The sequence below is a fragment of the Benincasa hispida genome, chromosome 2 (genome assembly GCF_009727055.1).
Source record: "Benincasa hispida cultivar B227 chromosome 2, ASM972705v1, whole genome shotgun sequence".
In the NCBI taxonomy this organism is placed as follows: domain Eukaryota; kingdom Viridiplantae; phylum Streptophyta; class Magnoliopsida; order Cucurbitales; family Cucurbitaceae; genus Benincasa; species Benincasa hispida.
The window spans coordinates 60,603,982-60,617,731 of record NC_052350.1 but is presented as its reverse complement, the minus strand read 5'-3'; the positions used below and the strand labels follow the sequence as shown (position 1 = coordinate 60,617,731).

Here is a 13,750-nt window from a genome sequence, read left to right as displayed (position 1 = left end):
TTTCTTGAACAACTCATCTGATTGTTAATAATAATTTAATAGTAGAGATCGGGGATTAAAACTACGTGAATTTTGTGAATTAAAACTAGACCATTGAAAGTAAGAAAAAGACCAAAATAGAACTATCAAAATATAAAATGAAATTTTAACCATATTTTTTACCATCCTTAACACCTATAGAAGAAACCCAATGCCCCAGATTTTCAAAACTTCAAATTAAAGGGTTAACAAGTAAATACGCAAGTATGGGCAGAGGCTTGTTTCATTAAATGCCTATCATGTACACGAGTCTTTTCAACTCAAAAGACGTAACAAAAAGAAAATCAAAATGGACATTAAATTGGTAATAGCATAACTTAGTTTTCAAAAATATTGAGCAGCCATGTAATTCTTCAAGAGATTCCTAATCTCTGGGGATGGGAAATTTTTCAGTCATTATGGCAAATGTGTTTCCAATAAAAAGTATTCTTTGTATTAACCTTTCAAATTTTATATAAAGGGGCGAACATTAACCGAGGTAGCTCCTTGCAGCTGCAATTAGGTGGTCAATAGAGAAAATATTTCTACTCAGTAGTTTAACAAAAGAATTGCGGATATTTGGGCATGAGAAGTGAGAGAACAAAAATATCATCTCTAGATTTCTTGAAATTATATTTTCCCTTCAAAAAAATTTTGAAGTTTTGGGATTCCTCGAGAAGAATATCGTTGCAAATTGGTCCACTGTATCATCAGAGGGAAAATAGAGGAAATTGTAGCCACCGATGAACGCAAGCTATAGGGAAATCAAAGCAGCTTGCCCGGAAGGTGACAGAAAAAAACTTAATGTGAGAAAAGGTTCTCATGAATTGATCTACCGCATCATGTATCATTATCATATGCTCAGATACCATCGTTGATGTTTCAACAGTCAGGTTCAAAATTGAACTCTTGCACTTCACGCTATAGTGTTTGTCCAATATCATTGACAAAACACTTGTTACCTCTTCCGTTCAGCATCGCGAATGTGAAACATGAGCTGCAAAAGAAAAATAATAATAAATAATGCCAGATAAACCAAAGAACAAAAAGTTCCACACTGCATATGATACGGTATATAAACTTTATTTTCAAAAGAACGACTAGGCATATCTTTGTCCTTACCTTTGTCCCCACATAAAATGTTACAAACATGCCACCCAGAACAGGAAATCCTGTAAAAGTTTGTTCTTTAGTATGGTCATAATGGCTTCGTAAGTTCTTTTTCTATATTAGATAATTAATTCACAAGAAAAAGAATAAAAATAAAAGAACAAAAGATTTTAATGCGCTACTAATACGGAACCTTGTTTGTTCAGGAATCTAGATCCCAAAGAATTAATGCCTGATGGTCCAATAACATATCCAACTAAGTTTGCAACCTGCATAAAGGAGATCATTAGGCCGTGTTTCTTTGACATAAGCATGATTCCCTTTCTTGAGTGAAGGCATATTTGACTCCACAAAAATACTCTGATTGATCAAATGGGAAATATAATGAATGCATAAAAAATGCCAACCGAGTAGGGGTGGTCATTCAAACCGCAAAAACCGAACCAAACCGAACCGAAAACTAAGTAAAACCGAAAAATTCGGTTCGGTTCAGTTTCACTTTCAAAAACCGAATTTAAAACCGAACCGAACCGTTTTTAACTAATATATATATATTTATTTATATATTAAAAAAAAGAGTAAAACCGAATTTAAAACCGAACCGAACCGTTTTTAACTAATATATATATATTTATTTATATATTAAAAAAAAGAGTAAAACCGAATTTAAAACCGAACCGAACCGTTTTTAACTAATATATATATATTTATTTATATATTAAAAAAAAGAGTAAAACCGAATTTAAAACCGAACCGAACCGAACCGCTTTTAATTAAAAAAGAATATAACATGGATTTTTTAAAAATGTCAAAACCGAATTTGAAACCGAACCGAACCGCATATGCAGTTCGATTCGGTTCAGTTTGAACCAATAAATCGGTTCGGTTCGGTTTGACCACCAAACCGAACCGAACCGTTTCCACCCCTACAACCGAGTATAGTACCGGTTAAGGTATATATTTTGAATTGTTCAAAAGGCCAAAGGTTCGAAGGCCCACACCCCTACATGGTATTGAACTTAAAAAAAAAAAACGTTGAGATTTTCTTGAACTAAATAACAAAAAACTCTGATAGGATTGCGATGGACATACCATGAGACAGGTGATTGTGATGGCACCAGCAATTGCACCAAGTTCTCGGAGAACAAACTCTGTAATAGCACTCTCAGCCTGATAACATCAGTAATAAAAGATCGAGTTGCTAAGACATTTTCATTTTGAAGGAAACAAGATCTTTATAAAGAATGAAAAAATAAAAACCATAGGGGAAAACGATACATTCTCTGCTACCAAGTTAACTTGGGCAACAGAGGACTTTTGCGATGAGCAATGACAGTAGTAAGCAATATAGTTATAGAAAGAACTATTATTCATACACCAAGACGTAATAAAATACACAACATCCCGCTTCTTCCAAGTCTCTGCCAAAGAATAATTTAATTTGTAGGCTCGGGGGTCAAACCCCTTCAACTTTAAAAATATATATCTTAGTAAATTTACATGGTTAGCCCATATTTTCTTGAAATGATTTTATCCATAAAATATCAACAAATATGAAACAGTAACTTATATATGATTTTAAGAAAATTCCACTTTTGGTCCCCGAGGTTTAAGTTCACTAGAATTTTAATTTTTGAATTTACAAACTCTACATTTGGCCCCTGCCATCAATATTTCATTAATTATTAACATGAAGCTGATGTGGCAATCCAATCTTATTAAGAAAACAATTTCCCCCCTCTTCCTCCTCCTAACCTTTCCCTTCTCCATCAATGTCACCCACCACCACCGGTCATCATCATCTCCACCTCTTTTTTTCCTCTTTTCTTCTTTACCTTCTTTTTTTTTTTTTTTTTATTTCCCCTTCCTTTTCTCTTTTATTTCCCTTACTCCTTCCTCCCTTTGCACAAATTTTTTTTCCAACAAAAAAACAAAACAAAACAAATCAAAAGGAGAAAGAAGAGGGAGAGGGATAGAGGATAGGCATATACCCCCCTTCCCCACCAATCCGTGATCCTTTGCAAGTTTTTCTAGCCTCTACCTCCCAGTTGCAGCTGATTTCGTTTATCATATAGCTACAAGTTGATTCATTAAGTATTATAACTGAGCTTGCTTATTTCGTTTATCTGTGTTATAGAATGTGTATAAATATAGGAGCTTATTAATCTTTTGACCTAATTGTCATTTTGCAGTTCTTAGTTTGATTCCTCAAGTCTTATTAGTTGAACTTGGTTATTTCATTTCCCTTCAAAGCCTGTTTCCTACATTTTTGGAAATTGGCATGTCACCACATCAGGATTGTGTCATGTCCGTGTTCCGTGTCCCTAAAGTCACAGCAGAAGTTTTTTTTTCCTTTTTTAGGAAATAACTGCATCTGAAAAGAGAATTTGCATTCTCAGGGATTTACGGTTTAATACTTGATTGAGTACACTACATTATCCCTTTCTTTATCTGTTTGTTGTATATATTTTCGTATCCCATGGCAAACCTACAAACATACTCTTCAATGATTATTAGATTGAAAAAAGAGAGAGTACAACCCCAAATCCTTTTGTACAGTAAATACTGATTATTGTAGCTAAATGAGAAAAAGAATAACAAAGGAATATTGAGGTTTGTGATTCATGGTAAATGAACAAAAAGAGAAGAAATATCACCTTAAACGTACTCACTGCTGACTTCATGATCATTTCAGGAACAAAGAATAAACATGTCAACCATGCCCACCATAGGAGCTTCCTGCATCGATGAAATATTAACCATACATAGCATAGCATAAGCTGTACTTCCATCTTAATAACTGAATGGACCGTGGATGATAATATGAATGCTCCGTTTACCATTCTAAATCATGCCAGACTGCAACAAATGTGAATACAATCCAAACATTGAACACTTTCCTTTTGGATCCCCCGAGGGGAATGTACATATACCTTTAATGACATGAGACAAAACTTTCAAGTCAGATGAAGAAATTGAAGAACCAAAGAAATCTAATATCAAGAATCTAAGTTTACACCTGACAAGCCATTTGTTGTAAGAAGCATGCCAACTTTTCCAGAATCCTTCCAAGTTATAGCAATTATTGATGCACCTTGGCATATTTTCTGGGACATCAATGCCACATATCTACAATAATGCAATAAAGTAACCACTAAAACACAAAAGAATAATAAACTGATAAGGGTTGCAAATTCAATTCTGAGATGGGGAAGTCCATGGTATATGAGACCAGGGTCCCACGAATACAACTATACAAGCTTAGATTGAATGGGATCAAAGTAGATAATATCATGCTATTGTGAACATATGAAGAGACCCATATTCTTACATAAGCATCACATCACACATAGAAAAGGGAACATGTAACACAAACAGGTCACATACCAGGGACCATAAGCGGAAGTAACGCCATATGAGAAAAAACTTTAGCCACATAAAATTTAAGACCTGTCACAGTAACAATGTCACACCATAAGAGTGTTAAATACTTAATTCAATCATTCAAGGAATAGAGAATGCATCCTAGAGTGTAAGTTTGTAACTCCAGGCCATTGACATTGGTAATAGTTTAGTTTTGTATTCATTTTCACTCATCTGTTTTCTGTATTTTTTTTCTTTTTTTTTTAGAGAGAAAAAAAAACAAAATAAAACAAAACTTTCATCATAAATATGTATACAAGAGTGATATAAGATTTTTTTCATTATTAAGAACTACACAAGAGGAGTGATACAAGACATCCACCTTAGACCAAAGAAATTAGAATATGTTTTATCAATTAGCTGAAAGTAATGTAATAGACTAATTCCAAAAAGATTTGAACCGAAGACCACAATTTAACGCAATCAAAAACAATCCCAAAAGTAAACCATCAGAACTACAGACGTCGGCATATCATGTGACTTGCATGCAATGCACATGGTTTGTTCATTTTTCTTTTTATGGAAACAATTTTCATTGAGAATAAATGAAAGAGAATGGTTTATTCAATATAAACAAAAGTTTATATACATCAATACGTTTTTTTAATCACACAAATTTAGAAAATTAGAATAATTCTTCATATCTTGATTTTATATTACTTGTTCTTATCATGTCATAAGCATACTTTGCAAGTGAGAACTTTTACCTCAAACTTAGAACTAGAAGACTTCAAGAGAAGGAGGGTGGAAATCAAAATCTCCTTGCAAAGATACATTTATAAGAAAGGAAGATTTGGTAGGATAGAGAGTAAATTCATATTAATCTTGGTTAAGTCATTGGTTGATCCTTTTAGTTTTCTAGTGGGTTTTAATTTGCTTTGAATTCTCTATAAATAGAGAATTCCTCTCATGTATTCATCACAACTTTCATTCAAGTAAAGATTCTAAAGCCTGATTCTTGGAGGATATTCTCCCTTTATCCCTTAGGTTACATCAAAGATGATAAGATATCTAAATATGCTTACTAAAATATATTTAGAAATATTACATTCTTCCTTTCTTGAAAGAGCACTCAATGTGCAAAAAATACAATAAAACACAAAATATATATTACAATATCAGTAAAGAAAATACAATTTATCATAGCCTTTTGAGTGGGCTACTCTTTCCCCAAGTCCCACAATGGAAATTCTAACAAAAAGATCTACTCCCGCTAAGGTGCCCAACACCTCTTATTTATAACCAAGACACCACTAGTTAATTACCCATAAAACTCCTTACTGATATCCTACTAATATTACCCATATACCCCAGGTCCTAACTAGTACTCTCACATAGAGATAGGGATGACAAATCTCTATAACATCAGAAGCAACTATGATAAGACCAATTATACATGCTTTCTAACGTGTACAGTGTGCATTACTACTGAATTTCCATATAAGAAATGCATGCCAAAGAGAGTTTTAATCAAGATAATCGTTTGTGTTGTGATCTTACCCCATATCCAATAATGAACACGTCCAATGGAGATAGCTGTTTCCACAAACCACTGACAAAGAGTTAAATCAAGTTACTACAATGTGTAAATAGAAAAGGAGCTCCCGACACCTGTTTGTATATAATTCACCTGATAGCTAAGGCATTGTAATGAAAAAGATGCGTCATTAGTTCCATTAGGAGAAAGCTGAATGTCCAACGTAAACCATACCAAGCCAAATCTCTAAGTTTGTAATTATTCTGTGGCACATCTAGCTACAAGAAAATAATGAATTTCAGCATATTGAAGGCAACAAGAAACTTATTCCGTCGTAAAGATCTCAGAATGAAGTTTGGAAATTAAAAAAAATTAAAGTAATGAAATGAACCAAAACCATAATTGCAAATGGAAGGGCAGAGAAGGTTAAAATAGAATCAGAAGCATTCAAATAAGGCAGACCTGCGAGGCAAATGCATTAAAGCTCACAATTGGCCCAGCAAGATAAAGAGGCGCAAAGACCAAGTAGCAGAGGTATATGGTAAATGTAAATTTGTCATCTTGGACACCTTTCTCCTGGGTAAAAAGAAAAGTATTTGCAAGTATCAAACAAAACCTTCGTGCCTCATTCATTTAATGATCCAGTAACTAAAGATAAAGTCTTTTTTTTTTTTAAGAAAACTTTAAATAAAGTTATACTTCAATCTTCAGTGAACATCAAATAACCTGTAAAAGTTGGTAGCAAGTTCCTCCCAATTTACAAACTTCACAACGTTGACTATGCTTCTGCAATCACCAGAAAACATAATCTATACAATTAGAACAACAATATGGGCTAGTTCACCTATGGGCTATATTCGGTTATATTTGTTGTATCTTGCTTATTATGACTTATTCTACTTCGAGCATTAGTCTCTTTTCATTTCAACAATAAAAAGCGTTGTTTCCGTTTCAAAAAAATAGAACAGATTTTTAGGGGGCCAAAAATTGCATTTTCATTAGAAGGAAGCGTCAAGGTATTGATCGATTTTTCACTTATTTTGTTCTTTTTAAGAATTATAAGATCAACTACTAAAAAGAACAAAGAAACAGAAGAGGAGATAAAATGAGATCTAGTCAAGTGGATTAGATATGATCGAGGAAAAAAATAATGACTTCATCAACATTCTTGCACAAAAAGAAACTAGATCTAGCCAACACATTCTTGAAGCAAAGATAGGATAACAGACTCACTCTAGTGCAAACAGAAGCAGACTCGATAATCAAACTTATCCTTCAAAATCTCTTCTGTTTTTCCTTATCATAAATTTTAAAACAACAAAGAAAATGCAGTAATGGCAACTAGAGGCCTATTTTGGAATTCCTTTAGTTCCTCTGAGGTTCACTTTAAATTTTATATGTTGACCAAATCACTTCTTCCCCTAAGATGTGTCCGTGAGATCGAAGCCCGTAAAAGTAGTAGTAAAAAGAATACTAATGATTGTTGATTTTGGTAAGAACAAGAAAGCAACATCTTATATAAAAAAACAAACTACGATGATAAATGGAACATACAAAAAGATTAATTCCCATTAACAAGAATGAATGCGAATATACCTTCTGATCAAAATGAGAATGGCCATATGCCCAATGGTAATCATACCCAAAGCTTATCATGCGCAAAACAACTGTTGGAACCAAATTCAAATAAAACATTAAAATAGCAGATGGATATTCATTTCGATAGTTTTCTACACTATTTACAAAGGAAAAAAAACTTGTTGAACAAATTAAAAGAGCATGAACAACTCTGTAGATCTTTGCTTTGATTAAACATTTACTTTTCCAATTTTAAAACAACAATGACTGAGTGCCATTAACCAATAGATTTCAATTTCTCAAGTTATAAAATTAGTGTCATTAACCAATAGATTTCAATTTCTCAAGTTATCAAATTATTTATGTCCCACTTGGTAATGTTATTGTTTTTTTAAAAATATATATATATATATATATATTTATGCTTGTTTTTCCCAATTCTCCAATTATGGTTTTTACCTTATGTTAAAAGGAACACCTGAATTCCTAGCCAAGAGACAAGCTATATTTATACCATGCCTAAACTTGATCGTCTGATATTACCAGTTCCAAAACAGAGTAAAGGTAACTCATTCACACAACCCCCCCCCCCCCCCCCCCCCCCCCCCAAAAAAAAAAAAGAGAGTACCCAGATTTATGAGGCCGAGTTCTCAAAACAAATGATATCGATGTATCAACTAGGATGGAACCACAGATATAGGTCCATAATTAGTGAATAAACGATAAGAAATTACCAAAGTTAAAGCAAATCTGCCACCTAAATGTTCCTCGAAAGTTGTCCAAGTATGACCACCGTAGTCTATCCATGACAAGAAAAAGCAAAATGTAAATGCTAGTAGTAAGCATATTCTAGAGAAGACGACAGGAAAAACTCTCTTTCAACTACTCATTGAAATGTGCTTAATATTCTAGAATAACAAAACTCACCCAATTGCTGAGAATGAATAACCTTCATATACGCGATTAGAAAGAAGGAAATATAAGTTGAAAGTCCAGAGTAGATACAAAAAGGACTTTGTTCGAGCAAAGATCTGCTTGAAGTTCAATCAAAGGAGAACCGGCAAAGATAAATATCTTATCCATAAAATGACAAATGACAAACATCACTATTAACAACCATGAAAAGGAAGTCCACGAAATAACACGGGTGCCTGTTATCAAAAAGAAAGTAATAACACAAGTACCAATGAATACAACTAGGAAAAAGTATAGTTTCCATCCTTGAAGTTTGGTTCAAGTTGCATTTGGGTCCCTGAATTTTCAAACTCAAAAATTTTACCTAAGGTTTGCATTTGGTAGCATTTTTGATCCCTCTGTCAGTTTTTCAGTTAATTAATTAATAATGAAAAACTAACATGGCACCTACTTTCTATCAAAAAAGAATCTAATTTTTTAATTATTATACTTTTAAAAAAATCTTTTACTTTTCCTTCTCTCTCTTCTTTCTCCCTCTCCTTCTTCCATCTTCATCCTTCACCATCAATGGCACTCGTCGCCGCCCAACACCGTCGATTGTAATATAAACAAAAACATCAACTAACGAATATGTACAAAAATTACAACCAAGAATCATAGCAAAACAAGACCAGCCGAATAACTCTACATCACTGGTGTTTACAATTTGTTAAATGAAAGAGTGCACAACTCAACTTACAGGAACCAAACTAACTAATTTGAGGGGGAAGCTCATATCTTGCCTCATGCTTACACTCAAACTAACTACACTAACTAACTTCCGGAAGTTACATTGTTCCCTCCACCTTTCTGAATGTCAACACATTCCCTAGTGGAGGCCTAAAATTATCCCTCTGGATACCTTGTCTAAAAGATAAAATTTTGGAAATTGGTGTTGGATGGTCTCCAAAGCTTCCCAACGTGCTACAAAAGCATAAAAATCTTTAAATTTGATCAGGACTTCCCAAGAGCCAATTTTAGTTCTTCCTGATTCCAAATACCTATATATTGGTTCAAAAATCTACTCCAGACTTTAGTCTAAATTAGGAAAAAGTAGTTGAGCAATGGCACTTTCTCCCAATGCCTGTTAAAATTGAGAAGGAGACATAAGTAATAAAGACGACATCATAATTCATAAGCATCATCAGTCAATTCTAATCTAAACCTAACAAAATCAGCTCAATGAGTGCAAATTTCATCATAATGTATTCATTATGCAATATGCACCTACATACTAAACAATCACATTAAAAAAGGATATCTTGTTGCAAGTTTGCAACCTTATTTGAAATCAATGAATCTAAATGAATTGCATGTTTAAAAAGTTTTTCACGATAAATTAACTCCTTGGTCATATCGTTTGGGCTTTGCTCGTCTTCAAAACTCATCCCGGCAATCTTTATCGAAGTCTTTTGATAATTTTTCCATTCAGGATATTCATTTGGATTGGCACACTTTTATTTTCTTAGTTTAAGGGTTATTTGTCATTATTTGTATTAATTTATTTATATGTAGTGTCTTGTATCATATATTTTTTAGCATTAGTCTCTTTTCATAAATCAATGAAAAGTTTTGTTTCCTTTTCAAAAAAAATAATAATAACAAGCGGGCAAATGTAAAGGGAGCAGTATAAACCTTAATGATAAGAAAATTGAGTGAGGCAATTGAGATGATGAATATGACACTGCATAAAGGAGGGAGAAACAAGTACATGTGATTAATATTTAAAAAAAGAAAATGAAATAGTTTGAAGTACAAACAGTATTATCAGCATTGTCTTGAGGAAATACCAAGCTTGATGGAGATACAAAAGGTAAGTGAATGAAATTATAAGCCAGACAATTGACATTCCTTTAGCCCTTAGAAGAAACTGGGATCTCAAAACATTTGCCACCAAAGCGTAAATTAGGAAAACAACAGTTAGAATGGGCAGATTTCCTCGAAAGTTTCTCCACTGGGCATCTGACAAATCCTACCGCAGAAAATATGAAACAACACAAAGCTTCACTTCTTCCAGGTTTAAAAATGACTAGTTAAAATAATAATAATAATAAATAAAATAAAATTTAAAAAATAAAAAATAAATAAAACACAAACAATAGAAAAGGAAATAAAATGCACACATTGAGACGAGGAGGAAAGATCCAACCAGAACGCAAGCCATAGAGTTTGACATAGTGATCTGTTAATCAAAAAACGCATGACAAAAAAAGGAAATTATGAAATTTAGCAGTACAACATAGAATATGAAATGCTAAAACAGAAAAAATGAGTACCTCGAGAAAGATGAAGGGAACGATGAATTATAAAGAAGTAAAAAGATAACGCATAGAGAATCAGAAATCCCAGCTCATGTCTCCTCCAACTACTCGCAATTCTAGCATCGTACAGAGTCTTGTTATCCATCTGAAAACCAAGAACCAAAGCTAGATGATGTAGCAGCCCAACAGTTCCCTAAGCCAAAGCCAAACAACTGTTTTTCTTAACCACTATACACACAATGTAGTGGAAAAGACGATCAAATTAATAAACTATGGCAATGGGAAGTTCTGTTCATAAACCAAATTATAAACCATGTTGAACCAATAATTAAGAAAAAGGGATATGTTGCCAATACCTTCAGAGTTAAGACTACAGCTACATGCAAGGAGCTTCTAAGTTATTGAGACTGTCTTCATCCTGACAAATGCAGCACTCTGCTGCCTGAATTAGAAAACAGTACCCAGAATGGTAAAATTGGGGGGAGAGAATGATATGGGGGGTGAATGATGGATTGAAATGATCAAATTCAGAAAAACGAAAGAAAATCATACCTAGCAGAAAAACAGAAAGCATTTTAGGTGCGGTTATGGGGAAGAAGAAGGAATCTGAAAGAAGCTTCTAACTAGAAATCAAAATTGTTCCTTTCAACTAGAAGTCTATAATCAACTAGTTTAAAGTCGCGAAAAGTCTTTTATATATATACAGACACACACACACATCTTTATCCATATTTATAACTAGAATCTATAGGTCCCCTAACTATAAGTACTCCACGTTTTAATATATGCCTATTCTACCCTAAACATGTTCTACACAAAGTACAAAGAACAAAGACGGTTCTTATTTCTAACAAATTCAAAATTATCATTGGTGATTGTATTAGTTAATCTGAGAGAGACAAAATTTCAACTTTCAAAAAAGACCTATTATCTCTTCTCAACTGAAATCTACAAACATAAATATGACTCATGTTGTTCGATCAATGAAAATAACTCCTACAAGCTAGGAATTAGAAGAGAATTGGATAATACGGTAGATCAGTTTGATTGATTCTCTAGTTAATAGAAAAGGTGGGAGATGCTGGAAAATTCAAGGACGCATAAACAAGGAAATTAAATGATCAAAGTGAAAGATATATGCAATAAATCAAAAGGCAGTTCCAAAAGTCCAATTTCCCGCAAGGCATTCCTTTTCATTTCTGTTCGGCTATTGTATTTGAAAAAAATCGAAATCTCGAAACGACTCCATTCTTTCATTAACAACAAGAGAGTATAAAATCAGAACAAACCCGCTAAAAAGGGAGGCTGCGGTGGCAGGAGCGGAAGAAAGATAACGACGGCGGCTCGAGTGGAAGAATGATAGCGGCGAAGGCGGAACTAAACCGGAGAGAGGGAGCGGCGACGGCAGTAAGCTCTGCTGGCAGAGGAAGACGGCATAGAGAAGAAGAAATGATGATGAATTGAATGGAAAAAAAAAATTTAGTGCCTGTTTTTGGAGAATCCGATTATGTTCTCAGATTCACGGTGTTGCTTGGATAATCCAAATTTTGTTTCTAAAAATTAGTTTCCTAAATTTATAATTTTGATAACGACATTTTTAAGTTTTTATTGATTCAGACTTTGAATTTTAAATTCTAAAAGGTAGAATTATATTAAATAAAGATAAAAACATTTAGAAATAGAGGTTACAGATTCAATATTTTTTTAAAAAGTTAAGATATGTATTATTTAATGTATTATAAATTATATAGTATTATAAAATAATAATTATATGATTGTTTTAACATAAATCATAGTCATAAATAAATCAATAATATTTGTTGTCAACTAAATATTAGTGAGGTTTTTTGTACGGTCTCATTTGGGAGACCCAAATGAAAAATGACCACTTGTAAAAAAAGTAATGGAAAGTAGTCTTCTGCTAACATCATCCACATGTGATTTTACCGCTTCGCCTTTGAAATGCACCTCACGCGCCTACTACTACCAAAGAACTCAATCCTCGATGGCTCGTTACCTATTTTTTGTTGGCTCGTCATAAGATCCTCGATGCACGGTCACTCGATACCCAGATGCATGATCACTCGATACTTGTGCAATCGATACGTGTATACTCGATACTCGATTAATGTATATCAATCATTTTGAATTGCCTACGCCCATCAGAAGACTTGCTTTGTAGTTAATGCTCATGTACGAACATACACAAATTGGAGAATTTTCTGACAATTCTCACTATTCTTTCAAATCAATTTCTTGAAATGTGAAGTAATTTTTTTTATATTAACTAAGAACAAACAGAACTGAAACACAAAAGAGAAAATCAAGCTCACTTTCCCTCCAAAAAACCCACTTCACAAAGCCTGTTTTTCTTGACAAAAATCAAGTTATAAAGGCATTCAGATCATTTCACTATATTGTCTCACACCTCAAGTGAGTAAATGTGTTAGCTTTTTTTCTCTTTTTTTGTTCACTTTTTTTTACCTTTTTGACGTTGTATGAGACATATGAACATAGTAAAGAGAACGAGTGAGTGTGAGTTTGTGAGAATGCATTGAGACATGTGAGTAGCTCCTAGTGGAGCGAGTATAAGGGGAGAGAAAGCTATGAAACATTAAGCATCGAGTTAAGAATATCGAGTATCTAGTATTCAGTAGCAAAGAGCGTGTAGCGAGGATCGAGTATGGCGAGTATTTAACAGTAGCCAATTTTCCTAACTACTCCCTTTGTGTATTGTTTTTCTTGAATGATGGAGAAGTATATATTTTTATGTTATGGTGGTACATGGAATGGCATAGAAGAACGCTATATTGGAAGCCGTTTGAAGGGTTTTCTAGTTCCGAGTACATTGATGTATAATAAGCTGGTAAATCTAGTATATGAGATCATGCAAGTTAGTTCAACAGAGTTCAAGATTATAATGAGGGTG

At 33.4% G+C, this 13,750-nt stretch overlaps 1 protein-coding gene across 10 annotated transcripts; it reads right to left on the bottom strand.

The window, feature by feature from the left end:
• Positions 1 to 447: 447 nt before the first annotated feature.
• Positions 448 to 12,357, bottom strand: LOC120071148 (membrane-bound O-acyltransferase gup1). Of its 10 annotated transcripts, none has more exons than XM_039023236.1 (21): positions 12,111 to 12,357; positions 11,178 to 11,263; positions 10,837 to 11,033; positions 10,684 to 10,742; positions 10,351 to 10,532; positions 10,196 to 10,244; positions 8,534 to 8,637; positions 8,341 to 8,405; positions 7,625 to 7,695; positions 6,755 to 6,814; positions 6,491 to 6,604; positions 6,182 to 6,306; positions 6,052 to 6,103; positions 4,516 to 4,578; positions 4,148 to 4,257; positions 3,969 to 4,061; positions 3,786 to 3,867; positions 2,221 to 2,298; positions 1,322 to 1,397; positions 1,141 to 1,190; positions 448 to 1,015 (listed from the first exon to the last, which is right to left on the bottom strand). In XM_039023236.1, exons 3-21 carry the CDS (start codon positions 10,964 to 10,966, stop codon positions 977 to 979), a joined length of 1,602 nt encoding a protein of 533 aa, XP_038879164.1. In that variant the 5' UTR covers positions 10,967 to 11,033; positions 11,178 to 11,263; positions 12,111 to 12,357; the 3' UTR covers positions 448 to 976. The 10 variants fall into 10 exon arrangements, with proteins under 10 accessions (XP_038879164.1, XP_038879163.1, XP_038879162.1 ...); XM_039023235.1 differs by having other exon boundaries at positions 10,837 to 11,014; XM_039023234.1 differs by having other exon boundaries at positions 10,837 to 10,966.
• Positions 12,358 to 13,750: the final 1,393 nt, after the last annotated feature.